This window comes from Mesoplodon bidens (assembly GCF_964165515.1).
Source record: "Mesoplodon bidens genome assembly, chromosome: 4".
Taxonomy (NCBI): domain Eukaryota; kingdom Metazoa; phylum Chordata; class Mammalia; order Artiodactyla; family Ziphiidae; genus Mesoplodon; species Mesoplodon bidens.
The window spans coordinates 117867270-117894497 of NC_138160.1; the positions used below are offsets into that span (position 1 = coordinate 117867270).

The 27228-nt window shown below is 39.6% G+C and overlaps 1 protein-coding gene across 2 annotated transcripts; it reads right to left on the reverse strand.

The window, feature by feature from the left end:
- Positions 1-1017: 1017 nt before the first annotated feature.
- On the reverse strand, positions 1018-27149 carry CDC25C (cell division cycle 25C). 2 transcript variants are annotated; one of them, XM_081230902.1, is made up of 15 exons: positions 26950-27149; positions 26306-26518; positions 25510-25604; positions 24754-24799; positions 23208-23241; positions 23003-23092; positions 21970-22038; positions 18322-18480; positions 6657-6806; positions 5621-5722; positions 4335-4397; positions 2966-3064; positions 2296-2429; positions 1797-1908; positions 1018-1596 (listed from the first exon to the last, which is right to left on the reverse strand). In XM_081230902.1, exons 2-15 carry the CDS (start codon positions 26500-26502, stop codon positions 1447-1449), a joined length of 1500 nt encoding a protein of 499 aa, XP_081087028.1. In that variant the 5' UTR covers positions 26503-26518; positions 26950-27149; the 3' UTR covers positions 1018-1446. The 2 variants fall into 2 exon arrangements, with proteins under 2 accessions (XP_081087028.1, XP_081087027.1); XM_081230901.1 differs by lacking the exons at positions 24754-24799; positions 25510-25604.
- Between the last annotated feature and the right edge of the window lie 79 nt (positions 27150-27228).

The following is a 27228-nucleotide window of genomic DNA, read 5'->3' on the forward strand; positions in this document are numbered from 1 at the left end:
TACCTTATTACACAGACAAAAGCCTACTCACCTTAAAGAGCTCTAAGAGGGGGCTTCCCTGGTGGCGCAGTGGTTGGGGGGTCCGCCTGCCGATGCAGGGGACGCAGGTTTGTGCCCCGGTCCGGGAGGATCCCACATGCCGCGGAGCGGCTGGGCCAGTGAGCCATGGCCGCTGAGTCTGTGCGTCCAGAGCCTGTGCTCCGTGGCGGGAGAGGCCGCAGCGGTGAGAGGCCCGCGTGCCACAAAAAAAAAAAAAAAAAAAAAAAAAAAGCTCTAAGAAAGGAAAGCCTGGGATAATACTGAAGAATGCAATTTAAAATATCTTTCTGAAGTCTAACTGATCTTGCTTGGTACTTTTCTTTTATTCCTATCTTCATATAGCACGGATCTCTACTTCCAACCATCCTAAATCCTAAACTTGTCTCTGTGAGACATGAAGTGGAGTGGAGAAAAAAACTTTGGAAAATGGGAAAAGTCAAAACTCCATTGAGGCTGTAGATAAGGAATCTTTTGAGCCCAAGTCAGACCTATGCCTTGGCCTTAGAGAATGGCAATTATTTTGGTTTTCTGAGCCTTGATACCATTGAGTGTTGAGTCTGGGGCACACTTTTAGGCAACTCATATTATGGAATGGTCTAGGAAAGGAAAGCCAGGAACATTGCTGAAGAATGAAATTTAAAAGGTTTTCCTTAATTCCAGAGCTGTGGTTCTCAAGCCTTTCATGTATCAGAATCACCTGAAAAGGAGATTTTTAAAACCCAGATTTCTGGGCCCTAACCTCAGATGTTCTGATTTAGTAGGTCTGGAGTGGGCTGTGAAATTTTGCATTTCAAGCAAGTTCAGATGATGCTGATGGACCAGGGCCCAAACTTTGAGAACCATGGTCTGGAGAAAAGCACCTTGGCCTCAGCTATGAATAGAGATGGCTACATCTTTGTCCGAAGGAGTTTAATGTGGTGATTACTTCCTTATACACATCTTCTAGGAACAGACTGGGCTCACAATCGCATTTCTCATTCTTCAATGTTTATTTTCCCATTTAAAAAAAAGGTGAGAGAGGGAAACAAAGAAGGAAAATATAGAGAAAGAAGATGGGCAACTCTCTCTTGCATAGCCAGAAGCCCACGGGGAAAAAGATGTGGCTGACCTCTGAGGAGACTCGAGCAGTTAGGAAGAGGAATGCAACAGCTCCCTGAAGCAACACAAATCTCTCTGCAACCCAAGGCTCCAGCCTTATAGAGCCAGCTCCAGGACTTCCCACCAGCCAGCAGCTCTACTGACACCTAACCAGTCCCCAGGCCTGGGATTTCAGTAGTTTGGCAGCCTGTTGGTTTGCTGACATCTTTTAACATCTTGGATTTAGCTGCATAGAAGATGGCCTCTTTCTGCTTAGGGTTTCTACAGTGTCTTTTGGTGAGTCCTAGGCAGCCAGTGGGTGATCTGATATCATGGGCTCACATCCTTCACCAGCAAGGCAATCTGCTCCTGCAGCTGCCGCTCCCCTTCCCATGCTTTGCTCTGGTTTCGACACCTCAGCAGCTCAGCCTTATGGTCCTGGTGATGCATAGGGCAGTAGCTCTGTGGTTCGCACAGCTCCTGAAAGGCAGGGGTCAGAGTAAGGGATCCTCTTGAGGCCTGCAGTCTGCCTACTAGGTATAATAGAGATGCTGCAAGTAGTGGCTAAGGAGGAGCAGCAGTTTCTTCTCAGAGGGCTTTGCAGGACCTGGGAGCTGCATGCTAAAATAGGCTTCCCCGAGTTTGGGCTCCCCCATTGCCCCATGTGCCCCATCCTTTACCATATATTCTGGAAAGAAGTCTCTGTAGCCCCCTCTGAGGATATACAGCTCTGGGTAGTACAGTGCAGGATACTGGTTCACAGCCCTGTCCTCTTGTCTCAGAGAGCGGTACCTTTAGAGAAAATCCAGGGATGGGTGGGGTGGAAGGAAGCAAGTTCAGGATTCCATGGGCTATTCACTGGGGAAGGGGAGGAAGAATAGACTTTTGCTAGCCCTCAAAAGGAACTCCAGATCTATTTTTGTGAAACAAGGTCCACGTAGCACCACTCTTTCTCCTTTGCTCCATTGGTACCTAATTCCCAATCCTTTTTCCTTCACTGCTTCCAAACTTTGAATTGTAGAAACCCCTTTCCTCCACCTCCCTAACATTCTTCAGACTTCAGTGGAAAGTATTCATTGATTCAGTCTCTGTCTGAACTGATCTGGGAAGGTTCCCTGGCTGTAAGTCCCTACTCAAGATCCATTTCCATCACCCACCCTACCCTGTGTAGACACTCACATTCGGGGACCCCTCTCTGAGGAGAATTCACAGTGGAACACAATGATTATTCTTTTCTGAGTATCCAAAGGGACAATGGGTTTCTTCAGAAAGAAGTTATATAGTTCTTCTTGACTGTACAAGTTTAAAGCTCCCTGTAAAAGAATTTTATTAAGTATTTCCTTAAGGATCTGTGAACAGGGCCAACACTTAGAAATAACTGGAATACCATCTTGAAATATTTGGTTCAGGAAGGCTAGACTATAAGTACTTTCAGAGAGGCAATCTACCTGTATCTACCCCCAGGGCCTGGCATGGAGCATGGTATGTAGTAGATGCTCAATAAATGTTTATAGAATGGAACTGCCTGAAGTGTAGGGATCATTGTGAGGAATGTCTGTAAGCATCAAGTGTTTGCAAAGTGCTTCTCAGTCCTTGGATGAATGTTTTTACTTCCAGGTAGGAGCTCTTGGCTCCTATAGAAAAAAGGGAGATTGGTCTAAGAGGGAAAGGGAAAGTAAATTGCTCAAAGTATACAGAATTAGAACAGGAATGAGGACTGACAGCCTTGATATGCTCCAAATGTATAATATCTGCCCTGGTTCTAGAGTTCACAGAACCCTTTGTCCAGACTTCTCAATAAAGAGCTATCCCCAGCCCCTTCCCTGCTAAGTCCTCAATGTAACCTTACCTGGATGTGTCCTCCCAGGTACTCATATGGATAGCGGCAATCGATGATATAAAATTTCTCTATCAGACCCTGGAACTTCCCCAAAAGCAAGGCAGCCACCTGCACAGAAACTATGATTGAATATCCTGCTTCTTCTGAGGGAGAGAAGAGCCAGTCACACAGTTCCTGATTTGCACAGCATTCCACTGTACGCCCAGCCTCCAAAGTCCCCCTATGGTTGAAATATGGCAGTGACGCAGCCCCACCCCACATAAGAGGATAAAATAGGAAATGGCCTTTTTGGAGAACCAAAATAGCTGGTATTGCCAGGACATCAGGGAAAACCACACTCAGGCTACTTATTTGGAGGCAGGCATGGCTGCAGTCAGCCTCTGAGAAGATACCCAAGGACTTCTGTAAGGGCACAAGTAGCAGCTAGAGCTCCTGATTTTACAAAAAGAAATGAGAAATGATTCCTCACCCTCCACTGTAAAATTAGAAAGCAAGTTTCCCGAAAGGGATATAGAAGGAAAGGGGTGATATCCAGAAGAGGAAACTTAAGCTTCGTGTAGTTATGTCGATTGGTTCAACCTTTCTGGAGGGGACTTTGTAAATACTTATAAAAATAAATGCAATTACGCTTTCAACAATTTCTTTTCTAACATCTTAAGTAAACAGAAAAGTACATAAAGATAAGGCACAATAATATTCATCTCACCATTATTTCATATTATCAAAATACTATGAATAACTTAAATACTCAATAAAAGGGGTTTAGTTAAATAAATTAGACATTATCAGTATAACAGAATATTACATAGCCATTAAAAGGATACTATAGGTATCTTTTTAGTGCTATAGAAAGATGTTTACAACGTCTTACTAAGCTAATTGCAAAATTACATGTTTATTATGATCCTATTTTTATAAAACTTATGCCAGAATAAAATGTGTAAGGCCATAAGGAAAGTATTACTAGTGCTTATTTCTGGTGGTGAGGTTATGGGTAGAGTGACCAAATAATTACTGTACAAACTGGGACACTTTTGAGAGTAAAAGAGAACACTATTAATAATTACCTTACACTAATAGGCATAAACGGGATTGCAACATGTAAACCAGGATGTAAGTTCAGCCTAACTGGGTGATTTTTACTTTCTTCCTTTCCCCTTCCTCCTTCCTTCCCTTCTTTCATAACAATTATATATCATTTGTTTAATTAAAAACAAAGGTGCATATAAAATAGAGTCCTTTAATACAGCTTCAGTTGAATAAAGAGCCTATATGAGTGAACACAGAAATAAATACAAATGGAAGTGGGGATTTTAGGGACAGAACAGACCAGATGGTAGCTTATGTAACCAGTTTCCATCTCCAGAAATCTGCTTACTGTTTCTGGGTTGACGTACTTCAGATCTTGGTGTCTCCCTGACACGGTCGGCAGTGCACATACCTAGAAATACCCAAGAGCTGAAATAACAGCAAGTTCTCTACACCCAAATTTGAGATCATGACCCATATATTGTCCTTTCCAAATGACATTTAAAACCTCAGATGCCTTCAGAAATCAATGGTCTCTATAACATGCATATGCAGCAATTTCATTTCTAAGAACTGATCCTAAGGAAATAATTACAGATGTGTACAAAGTTTTAGATTTAGCTACAAATATGTCCACCTTGGTATAGTGCATAAGGAAAAATTGTAGAAGTAAATATCCTACAAGAAACGATTTATCAAGAAATTATGGGCAGCCAAAAAAGAAAGAAAGAAGTACTGTGCTGCTATTAAAAGTGATGAAATGGGCTTCCCTGGTGGCGCAGTGGTTGAGAGTCTGCCTGCTGATGCAGGGGACACAGGTTCGTGCCCTGGTCTGGGAAGATCCCACATGCCACAGAGCGGCTAGGCCCGTGAGCCATGGCCGCTGAGCCTGCGCATCTGGAGCCTGTGCTCTGCAGCGGGAGAGGCCACAACAGTGAGAGGCCCGTGTACCGCAAAAAAAAAAAGTGATGAAATGATGAAGCAGAACTGTTTATTGACATGAAAAGATGTTCCTGATACATCAAGTGAGAAGGAATAAAAAACTCAGCAGATCACAAAACAAACATGGAAAAACAAAAAATGTATTTGTGTACATGAATTGTGTTTGTGAAAATACATAGAAAAAAGTCTGCAGGAATATACACCAAGAAAATATCAAATAAAAGCAATAATACTCTGACAAGATTTGGGGTAGATTTCATTTTCCATCTTTTCTGTAGTGACCAAGTATGACTTACATAATTTTAAAATATATTAAAAAAAAAGTAGAAAGCCTCATACTTGGGACTTCCCTGGCAGTCCAGTGGTTAAGACTCTGCACTTCCACTGCAGGGGGGACAGGTTCGACCCCTGGTTGGGAAACTAAGATCCTGAATGCTGCACAGCACAGAAAAAAAAAAAAAAAAAAGAAAGCCTCTTCTTATCTTCCCCACTGCTCTGGATATTCCCAGAACGAATAAGGAATCCTTTCTCATGAAAGGCATAGGGCCTAGATCTACCACTACAGCACTTTCAGGTTATCAGTGAGTACTTGGTGAAGATGCATAATTAATTATACCTAGTGTCCTCTGCAAGCAGAGAAGATTCAGATCCAAAATACAGGATGAAATATAGGATTGGTATAACCAAACTCACCTTGGAGAAATCACCAATCAGAGGCCCCTGGTTAGAATCTTCCTCCAGCATCTGAGTCATATTAATGTCACAGAGGGAGACCATTTTCTTTATACCTAAGCCCTGAAGACAACAAGATTCCCCCCACCCCCAGTCCTCATATTAAAGGTTTAAAAACCATGGGATGCAAGGAGTGGAGGGAGACATTAAAAATATGCATACTCTTTGATCTAACAATTCCACCTGTTTTACTAAGAAAACAAAGATATGTACAAAGATTTGGCTGTAAGGATGTTTACAACAGAGAAAATTTTCTAATAAATGATCAATAACAGGATCTTGATTAAACAAATCATATCCACACACTATAGATTACTATTAAGGAATAAAAAGTATGTTGTAAATTTCTTTGACATGAAAATATGACATGATATCATTAAGTAGGTTAGAAAACATGTACTTTATAATGCCACTTTAATAAAAGAAAAAACATTTGCATTAAAAAATGTCTGAAAGACTATATATCAAGTATTAACAGTAATTATCTCTGGCCTGTGGGATTATGGGCATTTTGCAAAGGCTTCTTTTTGCTTATCTGCATTTTCCATTTTTCTGTAATGTCATACACTGATTTTATAAAATAGCCAAATGTATTCAGATTTTTTTTAAAGGAGGGATAGGGGATGAGGGCTAAGTTTTTCAGAATTTGCTTTCCACCAAACAAGTGTGCTCTAGGATGCTATTTCTCTCAGAATGCATATAAAACAACAATAAATGTCCTTACCAATCAAAGCTCCCTTGTACTCTCTCAGATCTTAAAAAAGAGGTTGGGAAGACAATACAATGACATAATTTCCAAAATTATAATATAACATATTTATTATTAAATATTTTATATATGGATGCAGATGTAGAAAAGGAAACAGGAAGATTGAAAGAAGAGATAAAAGTAAAAGTAATGAAGACCAAAAGATGTACTAAAGCGATCCCCATGCCAGAAAAGTGGAGAAGATGAGATAGAAGATTAAAGAGACTGTCTTCTTAAAAAGTTTCTTACCTTCCTGAGCTCTTTGTGGCTAGAACAATACTTTTTTACTTTATCTGGTATTGTGTTGTCCTTGAATTTTACCATCTGCTTCAGTCTTGGACTGTTCAAACTGTCTGGCAACGAAGAGGAGCGATACAGGCAGCTCCTGTTCACAGATGCCTGTTTGGAAACATGAAACCCCAAGGTTCTTACTCCTTAAAGTGTGTCTGCAGGCCAGCATTGTGAACATCTCCTGGGAGCTTGTTAGAAATGCAGAATCCCAGGGCTTCCCTGGTGGCGCAGTGGTTGAGAGTCTGCCTGCCGATGCAGGGGACACGGGTTCATGCCCCGGTCCGGCAAGATCCCAAATGCCGCGGAGCGGCTGGGCCTGTGAGCCATGGCCGCTGAGCCTGTGAGTCCGGAGCCTGTGCTCCGCAACGGGAGAGGCCACAACAGTGAGAGGCCCGCATACCGAAAAAAAAAAAAAAAGAAAAAAAAGAAATGCAGAATCCCAGATGTTAGGCTTCAGCCCAGACCTGCTAAGTTAAAATCTGCACTCTAACAAGATGCCCAGGTGATTCCTAGGAACACTCAAGTTTGAGAAACAATGCCCCAGGTAAGCAACCTGTCTTCCTCTCCTCATTAACATCTTTCTCCTCAGACTGCATGATGTTCCATCTCTCAAACATGTTTTAAATCCAGCCAAATTCTCGACCTGACCATATTATATATAACAGTTCTTGTAGAAGAAAGCAAATGCAAGCTTAGTTCCTCCAGTCATATGATAGTTTCTCTATGGGATCCTAAGACCCTGACAATCAAAAAACAATTTTTCTTTTCCAGCTGTGTTGGGTCTTCTTGCTGCACGTGGGCTTTCTCTAATTGCATTGTGTGCTACTCTTCGTTGCAGTGCGCAGGCTTCTCATTGCAGTGGCTTCTCTTGTTGCAGAGCACAGGCTCTAGGCACACGGGCTTCAGTAGTTGCAGCACATGGGCTCAGTATTTGTGGCACGTGGGCCCTAGAGCACGCAGGCTTCAGTAGCTGTGGCATGCGAACTCAGTAGTTGGGGTGTGCGGGATTCAGTAGTTGTGGCACGAGGGCTCAGTAGTTGTAGCTCGTGTGCTTTAGAGCACAGGATCAGTAATTGTGGCACACGGGTTTAGTTGCTCTGCAGCATGTGGGATCTTCCCGGACCAGGGATAAAACCCATGTCCTTTCCACTGGCAGGAGGATTCTTTTCTTTTTTTTTTTTTGATACGTGGGCCTCTCACTGTTGTGGCCTCTCCCGTTGCGGAGCACAGGCTCCAGACGCGCAGGCTCAGCAGCCATGGCTCACAGGCCTAGGCGCTCCGCGGCATGTGGGATCTTCCCGGACCGGGGCATGAACCCGTGTGCCCTGCATCGGCAGGCGGACTCTCAACCACTGTGCCACCAGGGAAGCCCTGCAGGCGGATTCTTAACCACTGCGCCACCAAGGAAGTCCAAGACCCTGACAATCAAGATCTAAGAACCCCGACAAAACTGAAGATGACAAGCCAAAAAAGTTAGCCTGGGTGAAAAAGTACTAAGAAGCAAGAATATGTAGTTGTCCCTTGGTATCTGTGAGAGACTGGTTCCAGGACTACTACAGATACCAAAATTTAGGGGTGCTCAGGTCCCTTACTTAAAACCATGTAGTATCTGTATATAATCTATGAACATCCTCCTGTATACTGTATTTTATTTATTTATTTTTTGGCCATGCTGCACGGCATGTGGGATCTTAGTTCCCTGACCAGGGATCGAACCCATGCCCCCTGCAGTGGAAATGTGGAGTCTTAACCACTGAACCGCCAGGGAAGTCCCTCCTGTATATTTTAAATCATCTCTAGATTATAAATACAGCTAATACCTATACCTAATACCTATAATACCTAATACGTTGTAAATGTTATGTAAATAGTTTCCTGTGTGGGCAAATTCAAGCTTACTTTTTAGAACTTTCTGGGGAAAAATTTTTTTTTTAATATTTTCAGTCTGTGGAGTGAGAGAGAAAAAATGTCATTCAGCCTTCTTAAAGGGGATGAATGGGGAAGAAATATAGCAAAATAAGCAGCATGCAAGGGAAAAGAAAACACTAGAATCTAATATCAGGATGACCATTATAGGATTGATACTATGAAGCCCATCAGGAAAAAAGTAGATTAAATACCATGAAGAACTAGTCTTGGGAGTTGCTGGCCCAGGAATAGACTAAATACAGGAGGATGGACTAATTGTCTCTTTGAAAGGCATGATATGTGTGTTATATACCCAGAGGCAGAGGGATATATTAAAAGACCTCTGATGGCAAGTTTCAACTAATCCAAGATTCTTATCCTCTGTTTCCTTCTTTATACAGTCACCTCACTAATTGCCATGGATTGATTTAGGAGGGTGCTAGACCTCCTAAATAAGAGATAAGAGAGCCAAAATTAGAACACACATTGATAATAAATGGTTTCTAGGAGAAGAAAATATGAACATTAGTATTTTACTTTACAATAATTATATCTACACTACAGTGTTTGTCACACCCATGGTCCTAAGGAAAACTCCATTGTTCATGGTACCAGTTGAAGGTATAGTTCACATTTGATATACCAACATTCTATACCTACCTTTTCCTTTGGACCCCTGCCAGTCATCTCCCTATGTCTCCACAACCCTACTCCAAGCCACTGGTGACTGGACCATATTGCTGACTGAACACTCCTATTTAGTGGTCAAGAATATGTAAACATAACCTGGGCCAATCAGGTTCCCTCTCTGGGAGTCTAACTTGGAAAATATCAAAATAATTAGGCAGCAGCAGAAGCCAAAGCTTTATTAAAAGGAAGAAGCCAAGAGATATAGTCAAGGCCATGATGCCAATGATGAATGGATGGATGAACCAAAGGTATGGTGGTAGAGGAAATGTGGTGAAGAACTGAGGAGCAGGCTACCCAGCCTCCATGACAGACTTCCCTTCATATAACTTCAGTTTTGCCCTGAGAAGAATGCAGGAGGAAGTCAGATCAGAATTTCAAATTTGCTGGCCTTAGTGCAATCTTTGTTTCTTTTAACCAAAAGAGCCTCTCTAGAACACACTGTAATTATTAAGCTAAGGGCTCATTTTAAAGAGTTTGAATTAATTATCTACTAAGTGAAATGTATCCATTTATTAGTATTACATCTAAGAAATCTTTGCCTAACACAAGGTCACAAACATATTCCTCCTGTTTTTTTCCTTCAGTTGTCTTACAGTTTTAGGTTTTATATTTAGGCCCATGATCCATTTTGTGCTAATTTCTATATATGGTGTGAAGTATAGATTGAAGTTTTTGTTTTTGTTTTTCAGATGGATTTTCAATTGCTCCAGCACAACTTATTGAAAAGACTATGCTTTCTCCATTTAATTGCTTTTGTGTCTTGGTTTATTATCAATTGATCATATATGCATGATCATATATGCATATTATCAAATGATCATATATGCATCATATATGCATATATGCATGCATATCTATTTCTTGAATATCTATTCTGTTGCACTGAAGCTTTAGGTTTTTGGTAGATATTATGATGGTGATAATGTAGGTGATAAATGTCTCTTTGGGTTTCATATTGTCCAAGGACAAGAAGCCAGAAATAAATGATAGCAAAAAACTACTTTAACAAACAGAAACAGCCACTACTGTTTGACAGATACTTTCCAATACATTTATATAAAAACAAATGGCAACTTATTGCAAGGAGTATAAGTGCTAGGTCATAGAGGAATGATGATGATGATGCTTTAGATTTGTCTAGCCAGTTACCAGAAGCTGGTGAGGGGAGATCCCAGGACCAGCTGTCTTAGATCTACCAACTAATGGCTTTCATTGTTTAAGGAATCAATGAACACTTTCCAAATCTGGGAGTTTTAAAGCATTGCAAAGGCCAGAAAGAAGAAAAGTTCAATTCTACTTGAAGATTTCATAAAAAGGTTAAATTAGATAATTATTACTTTATAAACTGAGGAGGCATCATCATTTCCTCATGGCTTATATGCTCTTCAGCACACATAGTCTTGGCTTCTGTCTGTACCGCTCTACTGCTCTTGTCAAGGTTATCAACAATCTTCTTGTTGTCACATCAGACGGTCACTTCTTTAGCCACGTATCATCCTGAATCTCACAGTGCCTTCAACTGACTTGGCTAATCCCTTATTTAGCTTCAATGGCACAGCCTAGTTTCTTAGTTTAGTCCTAGTATAGACAACTGTTTACTAAAAGAACTGTGATGCTTCTACCTCTCTGTTGCTCCTTCTCAGTCTTCTTTGTCAAGCTTCCTCACCTACCAAACCTCTAACAGATGTTGGATTCAGGGCTAGGACCTGCCGCTTTTTCAATCTCCTCACTCTTGCCATAGGTGACTTTTTTCTACCCATGAATTTAAACTTTCCCTCTATGCTGATGACTCTCGGATTTTTCTCTCAAGACTTCTGCTCTTACTTCCAGACTTCCACATTCACATACCTGTTTGACAATTTTTAAGTACATACCAAGTGACACAGCAGTGAATCAGAGAGTGGAAGAGACAAACAAATAAATATACTCTGTACTTTCATGTAGTGAAAAGTGCTGTAAGTAAAAAATAAAGAAGGATAAAAGATAGGAAAAATATTGGGGTTAGAAGTTTGTCAGGAAAGGCCTTTCTGTTAAGGTGACATATGTGGAGATAAGAGACTGAAATGAGGGAGAAAATCATGTTTGCCCAGGGGAAGAGTGTTTCAGGATGAAGGAACAACAAATGCCCTGGTGAGAACAGCAAGGCCAGTGATGGCCACATTTAGTATGGTTCCATTTTTAGAAAGCTCAAAAACTGAAGCAATACTATAAACCAACTAGATCTAACAGACATCTATAGAACACTGTACCCAACAACAGTAGAATATACAGTCTTCTCAAATACACATGGAACATTCTCCAGGATAGACTATATATACTGGGACATAAAAAAAGCCTCAATAAATTTTAAAGGATTGAAGTGATACAAAGTATGTTCTCTAATCACAATTAGAAATTTATAATAGAAAAAAATCTGGAAAACTCACAAATATGTAGAAATTAACACACTCCTAAATAACCAGTGGGTCAGAAAAGATCACAAGGGAAATCAGAAAATACTTTGAGATGAATGAGAATGAAGATATAACATACAAAAACTTAGGTAAAAATGCAACTAAACCAGTGCTTAGATGAAATTTATAACTGTAAATATCTATAATAAAAAAGAAGGAAGAATTCAAGTCAATGACCTAACCTCCACTAAAGAAGAAACTAAATCCAAAGCAAGCAGAAGGAAGGAAATAAGACAGATTAGAGCAAAACTCAGTGAAGTAGAGAATAGAAAAACAATAGAGAAAAACAACAGAACCAAAAGTTGTTTCATTGAAAAAATCAACAAAATTGATAAACCTTTAGCTAGACTGACCAGGAAAAAAAGAGAAAAGACTCAAATTACTAAAATCACAAATGAAAGAGAGGACATTACAACCAATCACATAGTGTTTTAAAAACATCATAATGGGGACTTCCCTGGTGGTCCAGTAGGTAAGACTCTATGCTCCCAATGCAGGGCACCCAGGTTTGATCCCTGGTTGGGGAACTAGATACTACATGCATGCTGCAACTAAGAGCCTGCATGCCGCAATTGAAAGATCCCACATGCCTCAACTAAGACCTGGCTCAGCCAAAATAAATAAATAAATAAATAAAATTTTAAAAATCATAATGATATACCATGAACAATTATATTCTAATGAATGAGAAAACTTAAATGGGAAAATTCCTAAAAAGGCAAAAATTATTGTCAAGGAAAAAAACAGAAAATCTGACTAGACCTGCAAAAAATAAAGAGATTAAATTAGTAATTTAAAAATTTCTCACAGGGACTTCCCTGGAGGTCCAGTAGTTAAGACTCCACGTTTCCACTGCAGGTGGCATGGGTTCAATCCCTGGTCAGGGAACTAAGATCTTGCATGCCATGCGGCGCAGCCAAAAAATAAAATAAAATAATTAAAAATAACGACGACAAAAAAAAACTTCTCACAAAGAAAAGCTCAGGGACTTCCCTGGTGGCCCAGTGGTTAAGAATCCTGCTGCCAAATTGAAGGAGAAAAACCATATGATCATCTCAACAGATGCAGAGAAAGCTTTCGACAAAATTCAACACCCATTTATGATAAAAACCCTCCAGAAAGTAGGCATAGAGGGAAATTTCGTCAACATAATAAAGGCCTTATATGACAAACCCACAGCCAACATCGTCCTCAATGGTGAAAAACTGAAATCAATTCCACTAACATCAGGAAGAAGACAAGGTTGCCCATTCTCACCACTCTTATTCAACATAGTTTTGGAAGTTTTAGCCACAGCAATCAGAGAAGAAAAAGAAATAAAAAGAATCCAAATTGGAAAATAAGAAGTAAAGCTGTCACTGTTTGCAGAGGACATGATCCTATACATAGAGAATCCTAAAGATGCTACCAGAAAACTACTAGAACTAATCAATGAACTTGGTAAAGTAGCAGGATACCAAATTAATGCACAGAAATCTCTTGCATTCCTTTACACTAATGATGAAAAATCTGAAAGTGAAATTAAGAAAACACTCCCATTTACCATTGCAACAAAAAGAATAAAATATCTAGGAATAAACCTACCTAAGGAGACAAAAGAACCGTATGCAGAAAACTATAAGACACTGATGAAAGAAATGAAAGATGATACAAATAGATGGAGAGATATACCATGCTCTTGGATTGGAAGAATCAACATTGTGAAAATGACTCTACTACCCAAAGCAATCTACAGATTCAATGCAATCCCTATCAAAATACCAGTGGCATTTTTCACAGAACTAGAAGAAAAAATTTCACAATTTGTATGGAAACACAAAAGACCCCGAACAGCTAAAGCAATCTTGAGAAAGAAAAACAGAGCTGGAGGAATCAGGCTCCCTGACTTCAGACTATACTACAAAGCTACAGTAACCAAGACAGTATGGTACTGGCACAAAAACAGAAATATAGATCAATGGAACAGGACAGAAAGCCCAGAGATAAGCCCATGCACATATGGTCACCTTATCTTTGATAAAGGAGGCAAGAATATACAGTGGAGAAAAGACAGTCTCTTCAATAAGTGGTGCTGGGAAAACTGGACAGCTACATGTAAAAGAATGAAATTAGGGCCTCCCTGGTGGCGCAGTGGTTGAGAGTCCGCCTGCCGATGCAGGGGACACGGGTTCGTGCCCCGATCTGGGAAGATCCCACATGCCGCAGAGCGGCTGGGCCTGTGAGCCATGGCCGCTGAGCCTGCGCGTCCGGAGCCTGTGCTCTGCAACGGGAGAGGCCACAACAGTGAGAGGCCCGCGTACCGCAAAAAAAAAAAAAAAAAAAAAGAATGAAATTAGAACACTCCCTAACACCATACACAAAAATAAACTCAAAATGGATTAAAGACCTAAATGTAAGGCCAGACAATATCAAATGCTTAGAGGAAAACATAGGCAGAACACTCTATGACATAAATCACAAGATCCTTTTTGACCCACCTCCTAGAGAAATGGAAATAAAAACAAAAATAAACAAATGGGACCTAATGAAACTTAAAAGCTTTTGTACAGCAAAGGAAACCATAAACAAGATGAAAAGACAACCCTCAGAATGGGAGAAAATATTTGCAAATGAAGCAACTGACAAAGGATTAATCTCCAAAATTTACAAGCAGCTTATGCAGCTCAATATCAAAAAAACAAAAACCCAATCCAAAAATGGGCAGAAGACCTAAATAGACATTTATCCAAAGAAGATATACAGATTGCCAACAAACACATGAAAGAATGCTCAACATCATTAATCATTAGAGAAATGCAAATCAAAACTACAAAGAGAGGGGCTTCCCTGGTGACGCAGTTGTTGAGAGTCCGCCTGCTGATGCAGGGGACACGGGTTCGTGCCCTGGTCCGGGAAGATCCCACATGCCACGGAGCGGCTGGGCCCGTGAGCCATGGCCACTGAGCCTGCGCGTCCGGAGCCTGTGCTCCACAACGGAGAGGCCACAGCAGTGAGAGGCCCGCGTACAGCAAAAATTAAAAAAATTAAAAAAAAAGAAAACTACAAAGAGATATCTCACACTGGTCAGAATGGCCATCATCAAAAAATCTACAAACAACAAATGCTGGAGAGGGTGTGGAGAAAAGGGAACCCTCTTGCACTGTTGGTGGGAATGTAAATTGTTACAGCCACTATGGAGAACAGTATGGAGGTTCCTTAAAAAACTACAAAAAGAACTACCATATGACCCAGCAATCCCACTGCTGGGCATATACCCTGAGAAAACCATAATTCAAAATGAGTCATGTACCAAAATGTTCATTGCAGCTCTATTTACAATAGCCAGGACATGGAAGCAACCTAAGTGTCCTTCAACAGATGAATGGATAAAGAAGATGTGGCACGTATATACAATGGAATATTACTCAGCCATAAAAAGAAACGAAATTGAGTTAATTGTAGCGAGGTGGATGGACCTAGAGTCTGTCATACAGAGTGAAGTAAGTCAGAAAGAGAAAAACAAATACCGTATGCTAACACATATATATGGAATCTAAAAAAAAAAAGGTCATGAAGAACCTAGGGGCAAGACGGGAATAAAGACACAGACCTACTAGAGAATGGACTTGAGGATACGGGGAGGGGGAAGGGTAAGCTGGGACAAAGTGAGAGAGTGGCAAGAACATATATACCAAACGTAAAATAGATAGCTAGTGGGAAGCAGCCGCATAGCATAGGGAGATCAGCTCAGTGCTTTGTGACCACCGAGAGGGGTGGGAGGGAGGGAGATGCAAAAGGGAAGAGATATGGGGACATATGTATATGTATAACTGATTTACTTTGTTATAAAGCAGAAACTAATGCACCATTGTAAAGCAATTATACTCCAATAAAGATGTTAAAAAAAAAATCCTCCTACCAATGCAGGGGACACGGGTTTGAGCCCTGGTCCGGAAGATCCCACATGCCACGGAGCAACTAAGCCCATGCGCCACAACTACCGAGTCTGTGCTCTCAAGCCTGCGAGCCACAACTACTGAAGCCCACACACCTAGAGCCCATGCTCTGCAACAAGAGAAGCCACCCAATGAGAAGCCCGAGCACGCAACGAAGAGTAGTCCCCGCTCGCCACAACTAGAGAAAGCTCGCGCACAGGCACAAAGACCCAACGCAGCCACAAATAAACAAACAAATTAATTAATTAATTAAAAAGAAATTGAGGCATAGCAAGATCGTATTACTCACCCATACAGGTAAAAGTGGCAGAGTCAAGCTATGAACCCAGGCAGTCTGGCTCTAGAGTCCATACTTTTTAGACCAATATGCTCCATTGACTCCCATGCTCTTGACTTTTCCCTCTAATCCCAAATAATCTCAGTCATCCTTCAATCAGGATTGGGAATGGTGGTCAGAAAAACAAAATACCCAAGGCTAATTAACCCTAATTTTCTTTCAAGGAGAATATATTCAAATATACTTTGTGAAATAAAAAATATATAAAATGACTTACTACAAAGCTACAGTAATTGAAACTATGGTTCTGTAAATATACACCTAGACCAACGGAATAGCATAGGGAGTCCAGAAATAAACCCTCACATACACAGTCAAATGAATTTTGAAAATGGTGCCAAGATCTTTCAATGAGGAAAAGACAGTCTTTTCAACAAATAGGGCCAGGAAAACTGGATATTCACATGCAAGAGAATGAAATTGGACCCTTACCTTACACCATAAGCAAAACTTAATTCAAAATGGAACAAGACCCAAATTTAAGAGCTAAAACTATACAGCTCTACAAAGAATTTCTGTGTGGGGTGATGAAAATAAAATTGACACCTCTGTGCCCTAGATCTCTCCTTTCTGATCCTTGAATGATGTTATTCCTGTTATGTATCTACCTCATTATTAGACTCTTCAGTGGCTATTACTCCTTCTTCACAAACTTTCTCTCTGCTTTTAAACTTGGAGTCACTAGCCTTCATTTTCTCCTCTATGCAGATGGTTCTGAAATGTACATTTCCAGTCCTGATGGTTCCAATTCCTCATTCAGTATTTCCATTTAAGCTTCCTGTTACTGCCTCTAACTGAAATGTCCAAAACTGAACACATCTTATTCCCTCTGAATTCACGTTTCTTTTCAAATTCATTATAGTGTCACCATTTCTCCAGTTACTCAGATTGAAGTTAAAAGTAGTACCATCCCAAACTCCTAGGTCCTGTTTTCCTATCACTCTGCCATTCACAGCACTTTTGACAATCATTATCTTGTTTTTGACTTACTTGCATTATCTATCTTCTTGACTAGAAAAAATACAAATAGGAACTACATGAAAATTTGGAATCTTGTCCATCTTAATCATGACTCTGTTCTTAGTTCTAGCACAGCACCTGGTGCATACCAGCCTCCTAATAAATACTTACTGAATGCTGTAAACAGCTTATACTAGTTTTTATTAACAATAATAAAGTAGGTATATTATTACAAACTGCTTTTAATACTTTATCATATTAACAATGATTCTCTTGTAGAAGTGTTTATTATCATTACGCTCTCCATTTTATATTTGAGAACCTGAGCCTTAGAGTGGTTAAGTGGTTAAGTGTCTTGTTCATGGTCATAACACTACATAAGAGAATGAGGTCCAGAATCCAAGGGTTCTAACTCAGCTATATCATATTTACCTTGTAAAATGAATAAGTTTAATAAACACACCCCCTGGACTTCCCTGGCAGTCCAGGGGTTAAGACTCCATGCTTCCAATGCAGGGGGCACAGGTTCAATCTCTGGTTGGGGAAGATCCCCCATGCCACAAGGCAAGGCCAAAACAAAAAACACCCCTACACATATCTGTTTCAAAGAAATGAAGTTGATTCAGAAAATCTAACTGCCTCAGAAACTATCTTTGATATTTCAGTACATCGCCAATAAGCCACAGGCTTCAGATATTCCTCTCAATGATATTTACAATATATATTGTAAAATACCTAAAAAATCATGCTAAGTATATCCCATCTATTACTATTATTCTGGAGGCATCACTTACACAAGATTACATTGATGGTGGTCTACTCAAACTGCTAACGAACCTTCTCACCCAGCAGTAATAAGAGTCCCATGATGATCTGATACCCTATCAGTCAGGTAGCCCTTAGAATATAGAGACCATGTCTTCTTGATCTCTGCAGACCTACCACATAGTACAGTGGCTGAAATATATTAGATACACAGTATTATTTATTCAAGAATGAAAGAATTTGGGACTTCCCTGGTGGTCCAGTGGTTAAGAATCCACCTTCCAATGCAGGGAACGCAGTTCCCCTGGTCGGGGAACTAAGATCCCACATGCCCCAGGGCAATTAAGCCCATGCACCGCAACTACAGAGCCAACACGGTCTGGGGCCTGTGCACCACAACTAGAGAGAAACCCGTGTGCCACAACTAGAAAGAAACCCACCCGTCACAATGAAAGATCCCACGTGCTGCAACTAAGACCCAATGTAGCCAAAAACTTAATTAATTAATTAATTAATTAATTTAAAAGAATGAAGGAATTTGAAAAATGCAAAGACACCATCAGAGAATACTTTACCTTGGCCTCTTCTTGATCTTCCAGAGAAAACTCCATCAATTCATCTGAAATCTCCTCTGTCTGGTTTTCTCCTAGCTCTGGATTTTTACCTAATTTTGAAACTGTAGTAATAGGACTGTCCAGATGTTTCATTTCACTTTCCACCAAGTTTCCACTGTCCTATGAATTATATTGACAATATTAAAAACTATCCAGGACCCTTACCTTACACCATATACAAATATTAACTCAAAATGAATCAAAGACCTAAATGTAAGAGCTAAAACTATAAAACTCTTAGAAGAAAATAGGAGGAAAGCTTTACAACCTTGGATTTGGCAATGATTTCTTGGATATTACACAAAACCACAAGCAACAAAAGAAAAAATAGATAAACTGGACTTCATCGAAATTAAAAACTTTTGTTCATCGAAGAATATTATCAAAAAGGTGAAAAGGCAACCCATAGGATAAAATATTTGCAAATCACATGAATACTATCAAAAAAGTGAAAAGGCAACCCATAGGATAAAATATTTGCAAATCACATGAATACTATCAAAAAAGTGAAAAGGCAACCCATAGGATAAAATATTTGCAAATCACATATCTGATAAGGGATTAATATTCAGAATATATAAAGAACTCCCACAACTCAACAACAATAGCAACAATAACAACAATAGCAACAATAACAACAGAAGCAAACAGGACTTGAATAGACATTTCTCCACAGATATACAAATGACCAATCAGCACATGAAAAGATACACAACATAACTAGTCATTAGGGAAATGCAAATCAAAACCACAATGAGATACTACTTTGTACCCATTAGGATAGCTACTATTAAACAAACAAACAAACAAAAAACCCCAGAAAATAACAAGTGTTGGCAAGGATACGGAGAAATTGGAACCCTTGTACATTGCTGTGGGAAATGTCAAATGGTGCAGTTGCTATGGATAACGGTATGGTGGTTCCCCAAAAAAATCAAACATAGAATTATTGTATATGACCAGTAATTCCATTTCTTGGTATATACCCCAAAGAATGAAAGCAGGGGTTTGAAGATATTTTTATACGAATGTTCACAGCAGCATTATTCACAATAGCCAAAAGGTGTAAACAACTCAAATGTCCATCAACAGATTAATGGATAAACAAAATGCGGTATATTCATACGATGGAATATTATCCAGCCATAAAAAGGAATGAAATTCTGATGCATGCTACAATATGGATGAACCTTGAAGACATTATGCTAAGTGAAATAAGCCAGAAACAAAAGGACAAATACTATATGATTCTACTTACATGAAGTACCTAGAGTAGTCAAATTAATGGAGACAGAAAAGAGACTAGAGGTTACCAGAGGGAGAAAAGCACAGTTATTATTTAATAGGTAGACAGCTTCTGTTTTGAAGTATGAAAAAATTCTGAAATGGATAGTGCTGATAGTTGTACAACATTGTGAATGTACTTAATGCCACTGGGTTGTACACAAAAATATGGTTTAGATGGTAAATGTTATGTATATTTTACTACATTAAAAAAAAATCACACACACACACAGAAGATTATCTAGTAATTTACCATGCTCAAAGTCTTCCCCTTCTCCAAGAAATCAAAAATCTGAAACATGATCAGCTTTATCTACTTAGCATGGGATATGTTAAAATGGCTTTCCCAGAGGGTTGAGATTAGAATCCAAATCTCTGGAGTATCTTAAGTCCATAGTCTATTAAAAACAAGTGATGCTGTACACCTGAAACTAACACAACCTTGTAAATCAACTGTACTTCAATTTAAAAAAAAAGAAAAAATCACAACAAGTGAGTGCCTGGGTAACTTAAGACTCCAGTAGCAAAATGGACAAAGGACACAATCATTCACTAGAGAAAATATACACGGCTAATAGTCACATGAAATCATTACTAATTATTTTTAACATAAAATAAAACATTTTACCCATCTAATTAGCAATTTTTTAAAAGTGATAACAAATTATCCAAATGAGCCATGGATTGCTCCTGAAAACATAAATTCTTAGAACTTTTTTAGGAAGGGAATTTGGCAATATGTACCAAATATCTTTAAAAATATTTAAACCCTTTAATCCATTAATTATGTGTCTTGGTACTAATCCTACATATAAAAATTTTTAACATAGGCAAGAATTTGTGCTCAAGAACTTATATGATAGCATTATTTGTAAAAGCAAAATGTGGATCATCCTAAGTGTCCAACAATTGGGAAGTATTGTACCTAGGTGTTAGAATAAAAGCATCCCTTAAAAAGTAATGTTTACTAAGACTTTTAATATTAACTTAAAATAACAGGATATGAAGTTATATATATGATATGACCTCAACTTTGTAAAACTGTACACATGGTTAAAAGATTGAAAGGAATGAGGTAAAATGTTAATAGTGGTTTTTCTGTATGAGGAGGTTATTTTCTTTTTTATATTTTCCTTTATTTATTTATTTATTTTTAACATCTTTATTGGAGTATAATTGCTTTACAGTGGTGTTAGTTTCTGCTTTATAACAAAGTGAATCAGTTATACATATACATATGTTCCCATATCTCTTCCCTCTTGCGTCTCCCTCCCTCCCACCCTCCCTATCCCACCCCTCTCAGTGGTCACAAAGCACCAAGCTGATCTCCCTATGCTATGCGGCTGCTTCCCACTAGCTATCTATTTTACGTTTGGTAGTGTATATATGTCCATGCCACTCTCTCACTTTGTCCCAGCTTACCCTTCCCCCTCCCCGTATCCTCAAGTCCATTCTCTAGTAGGTCTGTGTCTTTATTCCCGTCTTGCCCCTAGGTTCTTCATGACCATTTTTTTAGATTCCATATATATGTGTTAGCATACGGTATTTGTTTTTCTCTTTCTGACTTACTTCACTCTGTATGACAGACTCTAGGTCCATCCACCTCGCTACAATTAACTCAATTTCGTTTCTTTTTATGGCTGAGTAATATTCCATTGTATATACGTGCCACATCTTCTTTATCCATTCATCTGTTGATGGACACTTAGGTTGCTTCCATGTCCTGGCTATTGTAAATAGAGCTGCAATGAACATTTTGGTACATGACTCTTTTCGAATTATGGTTTTCTCAGGGTATATACCCAGCAGTGGGATTGCTGGGTCGTATGTTAGTTCTATTTGTAGTTTTTTAAGGAACCTCCATACTGTTCTCCATAGTAGCTGTATCAATTTTCATTCCCACCAACAGTGAAAGAGTGTTCCCTTTTCTCCACATTCTCTCCAGCATTTATTGTTTCTAAATTTTTTGATGATGGCCATTCTGACCGGTGTGAGATGATATCTCATTGTAGTTTACTTTATTTTTATACCATTTTCACAATGGGCACATAGTACTTTTAAAATCAGGGAAGGGGGAGCGGAAACACTTAAAGAATAAAGGGGAAATTTTTTAAAAGGCCTAAGAATTTTTTCTTCTCCTTAAACTTAAATGAATAAAGAGATCAGAGGACATCTCCTCCCTTTCCCTGCTCAAAGGTTACTTCTCTAACCTCTTTTCTCACCCAAGTCAGCTTTGAAAAATTCAAAGGGGCATAAATGCACATCTATCATCCTCTACCCCACAATACCTCGGTTGACTCTTGAGAAAGATGTCCAGTGACTCACCAGTAGAAAAAGAGGAGACCTCAGGGTCCTGGGTACCCACCACTCCAAGGGCTTTGAAGTGCTGTTTTCCTGCATAAGAAAAACTACATTGGCTGTAGGAAGAGAAGTGTCAGCAGACCTTGCCAAAAACATTTCATCTGATGAAGCCATGAATAATCCTTACAAAACACAGTATATGTAACCAAGGTTGACCATGTACCCTGAAAATACAAATTATGGTTTGGATTTGTTATGTTGTGCAGATCTGCTCTGGAGGGTACTAATTTTATGATCACAAGCCAAAGGAAGGGAGGAAAAAGGGAGCCTGACAGGGGAAGGAATGATGAGATTTTTAAAAAGTGATTTTAAAGGGAGATTAGAAGGACTGTAATTCAAGAAAAAGCTGACTAGAACAGCCAAAAACATGGGCATAACTTAGGCAATGTGAGCAAAGAACAGCAGCTATCCTTTATAGATACTGACCTGGGGGAAAGGATGGGAGGCAGGGAAAAGAAAAAAGATGGCTAGAATATGGGATTAGTTGAAGGGATTAGTTAGAGAATTATCTTAGTGATTAGGTAGCTTTGGAGAGGACAGTTTCAACTTGGAACTGAAGGATGGTCTGAGACTCAGACGAAAAAGGACAATGACTTCTTCAGAATAGGGGCTAAGAAGCTGGGCTAAGGGGGAAATAAGAAGAAATTAAGAAACCTAGACTAGTAATATGAAGCCATGCAAAGAATATGTGAACAAGTTATGTAAATTATCCCTATCTGTTTAAAAAAAAAAAAAGTCCTAAATTCCTTACACTGCAATCAACTGAACATGAGTAATAATGATGACCTGCTGTGGAAGACTTGGAGCTAGGATCAAACTTTAAAGGGTAAAAACAAAACAAACCATAAAGAATTTTTTTTCCATAGTGATGCAATTTGCTTGTCGAGCATACTGAGGCACAAACAGCTCTAGGTCTCATAATGATACTGATGAGTTAGTTGCTCCACTCAGAGGAAGAAAACTGCTAATGGATCTAGGTTTCCATTAAAACACTCACATTCTCTTTATTTGCGGATGAGCTACATATTGCATCTTTCTTCCTGTGGCCATGGTCCAAAGCATTCGGAGTGCTACAAAGCAGCTGTGCCTACAAGAGATTGTTTTCTGAGAACACCCAGCATCCTCAAGCCACAGGTAAGCTGGAAGCCCTCTGCTTCCCACCTGACAAACAAACTCAGACCCAAGAAAGATGAGTTACTCACTGGGCTGCATTTTACAAGGTGTTGGTGATAATTCCTGTAGATAAAAAAAAACTGCCAGTCAGTTAAACCCCAAATAGGATTTGGTTATTCTTCAGTAGCTTGGGACATCCCACTTTTCCTTTCTTCCATTCTAGGAGACCTGTACCTAGTTGATATGTCTCTTCCAATAACAATATGTAGGGTGTTCTCTGTGGTAAATATCAAGACATTGAGTGACATCCTGGGGATAAGGACCTCATTTCACTGGCATAACCATATATATAGATATGCATCAAAGATGATGAGTTTGTCCTACATCTTATGCAGACACCATTTACAATTTACTAATTTTTCAGCATCGACTATTGGGAGTTAATATTTATTTTTTTATGAATTTCTATCCTCCCTTTCCAGATTTTATCTAGTTTACCTGGGTTAGGATATAAACAATTCAAAGAAAATACAGGCAATATAAAGTAAAATTTTCACATGTATTGATTAAAAATACTCATGGAAAGCCTTCCCTAGTGCATGAAAGTGGCACTTAATTCATATAAACATCGAAGAATAATACTATAAAAAGATTATAACAGTCAAATGGAAAATTTATGATAAATTTAAGAAGTTGAATTAAAATTACTTTTCAGTCCTGAGTACTCTCTGATTGAACATTTTAAGATCTCCAACACGGGACTTCCCTGGTGGCTCAGTGGTTAAGAATCCTCCTGCCAAGTCAGGGGACACGGGTTCGATCCGTGGTCTGGGAAGATCCCACGTGCCGCGGAACAACAAAGCCTGTGTGCCACAACTACTGAGCCCGCGCTCTAGAGCCCCCGAGCCACAACTACTGAGCCCGCGTGCCACAGCTACTGAAGCCCATGTGCCTAGAGCCCGTGCTCCACAACAAGAGAAGCCACCACAATGAGAAGCCCGTGCACCACAATGAAGAGTAGGCCCCGTTCGCCGCAACGCAGCCAAAAGTTAATTAATTAATTAATAGATTAATTTTTTTAAAAAAGATCTCCAACAAAGAATCTTCAACAGTAATAATAATAAACATTATAAAATGTATGGTATGCATTAGGTACACATTTTCAATTAATCCTCAGAGCAGCCATTTATGTAAAGTGTTATAATTATCTCCATTATTATTATTTCTTTATTACAAATAAAGAAACTGAGGTCCCTTGAAATTAAGAAACTTTTCAGAGTCAGCTGGTGAAGTAGTAGTAAGCCACTGGAATCCAGACACTCTGATTCCAGAGCCTGCACTCTGCACTTTCAACCACTAAGATATATATACTCCGTCTAAGTGCAGTATACCATTCTCCTCCATTCTAAAGACAATACTGATTGTATGTGATGGTTAAAATGAATAGCCTTCATTTTCACAACACAACTTAGATCTTGGAAACTTAAAAACATTTCAAGGGAAGAATCTAGGCCCCCAAGCCCACTTACATCTAAAGTGAAACATTCTCTACTCTACAGAGTCTGCATAGGATAAAATCCCCAGGCCAGTGTTGAAAAGGCTTTAGCATGGGGTTCATTTCGCAAAAGAACTTACATCCCAGCTAACTGTATTTCCTCAGGTCCTGTAGAATCCAAGTGACCTGCAATCAGATGTGAAGATTTATTCTTGTCCATGCATTTTGTCTTTCCTTCTCATTTTCTTCATTACCAGTGAGCCATATTAATTTCAAAAGCTGGCCTTGTGAACACAAAGGCTCTTGATAGGTACCAGTTTCATGGTACAAGGTACCATGGTATAAGGTACAAGTTCATGGAAACTTAAGAATTTACATGTGTCACTGAAAGAAAAAATTCTGAGAAGCAGTGCATTATGCTAACCTACAGAGATTTTTTCCATGAGTAGAAAGGAAAGCTTATCACTCAGGAAATGTGAAATCAGAACAAATACTAAAATGGTTGACTAGTAAAACACATTCCTTTGGGGTACACACCCTATAAAAACACATAAGAATTAGTTGACAAAGTATTTCTTTATGTTGGTTTCTTTGCCTCTGCTGAGATTAGACTAGGGCATAAAACTTTTCATCTTTAACTACCACATTCATTCCCACAATCAGTCAACAAAATATTCCTTCTTGTCTAACTTTCTCAATGCAAAGTGACTCCTATTGGGGTCAATTCTCTTCCCATTGGCTGAATCATTCTCCTCAAAAATCCTCTAGATACTCAAAGAATTCCATCTTCAAGGTTCTCTATTTACTTTTACCACCTCCCATCTCTATCCTACTACTCTGTCCTCACCCTTAACAGTTATTCCTTCCCTTGAGGCTTTTACCTCCCTTTTCCCTACCAGTTTCATCAAGATCTGAAGAAGTGGTAAACTGAGTGGCAGACATCTCCCCGCTGCTAAGATTCGAAAGATTAAGGCAACGTTTGGGGGTTTCTCTGTTGAGACATAATAATACATGAAGATTCCCATTAGATTGTAATATCCTTAAAAGGCAAAGATCACATTATCCTCTTCATTTGAAACACCCCTCAATGACTATCACATAATCTGAGCAGTGTCCAAATAAAGCTGATTGGTTTTTGGAAGTATTTCAGATTAGGCTGAGAAAAATCTCCCACCTTTTCTCTACTCTAATAACCTGTACCTCATTTTCTCCTCACCAACATATTGAGACAAGGGAATTTTTAAAAATTGGCTGAGGTGGGTCTTGACCACACATCTTTTGCCCTGAGCAACATAACAACACAGATTTGATTTCTCCCTGGAGTCTCCAGTACTTCTCTGATTGTGATTCTCCAACTTTGTTGATTAGCTGACGCATCAGGGCATGGCATGACCAGAATTTGAAGTACAGTAACAGTAACGTTAACAGTAGTACTAATAAAGTGGAAACTCATATAATGAAATAAAGTTTTCAAAGACTTTTCCCAGACACCACATCATTTGATTCTCACAAGATCCTAGTAAGATATTATGTCACAGAAAAGAAGCCTGAGACTCAAAACGGTCACATGGCTAGTCAAGGGCAGAGCTAAGACTTAAACCCTGACCTCTGAGCCAGGATAATTTTTTAAAAACTCAAAAACTGTTTAGAAGAGCAAAGGAGATAAGGTGTGAAAAGAAAAAGTGTATTTACCCAGACAAAATGCTTAGGTTTGCAGAATCACCAAAAAGTTTCTTCTCCACTGGGGTTCTAGGGAGATCTGAACTGATGGAAAAGGAAGTATCTCTCTCCAGAAGCAGGTTTAATATCTTCCTCTGATTGGACCTAAAACTAGGTCCTGAGCCAGGGCTTCCTTCCTCTCTTGTGGATGAAAAGAATTCTGCAGACATGGTCTCCGAGTTCTCACTAAGAAAAAATAAAACCTAGCTAAGAGAGGGAGAACGTCATCTACACGGGTACATCACAGATGGTCTAGCTGTCAGAACCTCCTCCACCCTTTCCAGCAGCGACCAAGCGGATCAATATTGAAGGAGGGAGCATTCCTAAACGGTGAACCACATCTTGGCTTGAAGGTTAAATAGCACTTGCCCGAAGCGGCTTGGCCTTTCCAGCGGAACCTGAACTTACCGAAAGGCAACCTCAGAACCTAAAAGATGGAATGAAAAGAGGACCTGGACTTGTTAGGAGCCACACAGCTCGTGACTCCTGACAGGAAGGAACTCAGGTCTCCTAACTCGCGATAATGCCTGTTTTGTCCCCCTAACCTCTTTGCGAGGCCCGTGATTCCAAGGAGGACACAGCTCTGGGCTTACCTCAGGTTTGAGTCTGAGACTTACCTTCAGGAGGAAGAGAAATAGGCAGGGAATCACACACAAGCGAAGACTCTAGCAGAATTCAAGGAAATCTGGGGAAAGGAGGCGATTCGACCAGACGACAGCTATGCCTCTCGACCAGTTAGGCTGGAGTCTGGCTTCTCCGCTTCTCTCAGCGGACTGTCGAAGTTACAGCCTCAGAGCAAGTTCAACAGCCATAGGCCCTGACCATTCAAACCTTCCGCCCTCCCAATAACCTATCCCGCTCGCCTCTAAGCTGCGCCAACCAATCTCCGTGCACCC

Coding starts and splice junctions, on each gene's coding strand:
- CDC25C (XM_081230902.1), bottom strand. CDS start 26,502: ATGTCTGCAGAATTCTTTTCATCCACAAGAGAGGAAGGAAGCCCTGGC. Junction 18,481..21,969: donor GGTCTCCTCTTTTTCTACTG/GTGAGTCACTGG, acceptor TATAATTCATAG/GACAGTGGAAACTTGGTGGA. Junction 3,065..4,334: donor AGTACGTCAACCCAGAAACA/GTAAGCAGATTT, acceptor GTTTCTGTGCAG/GTGGCTGCCTTGCTTTTGGG.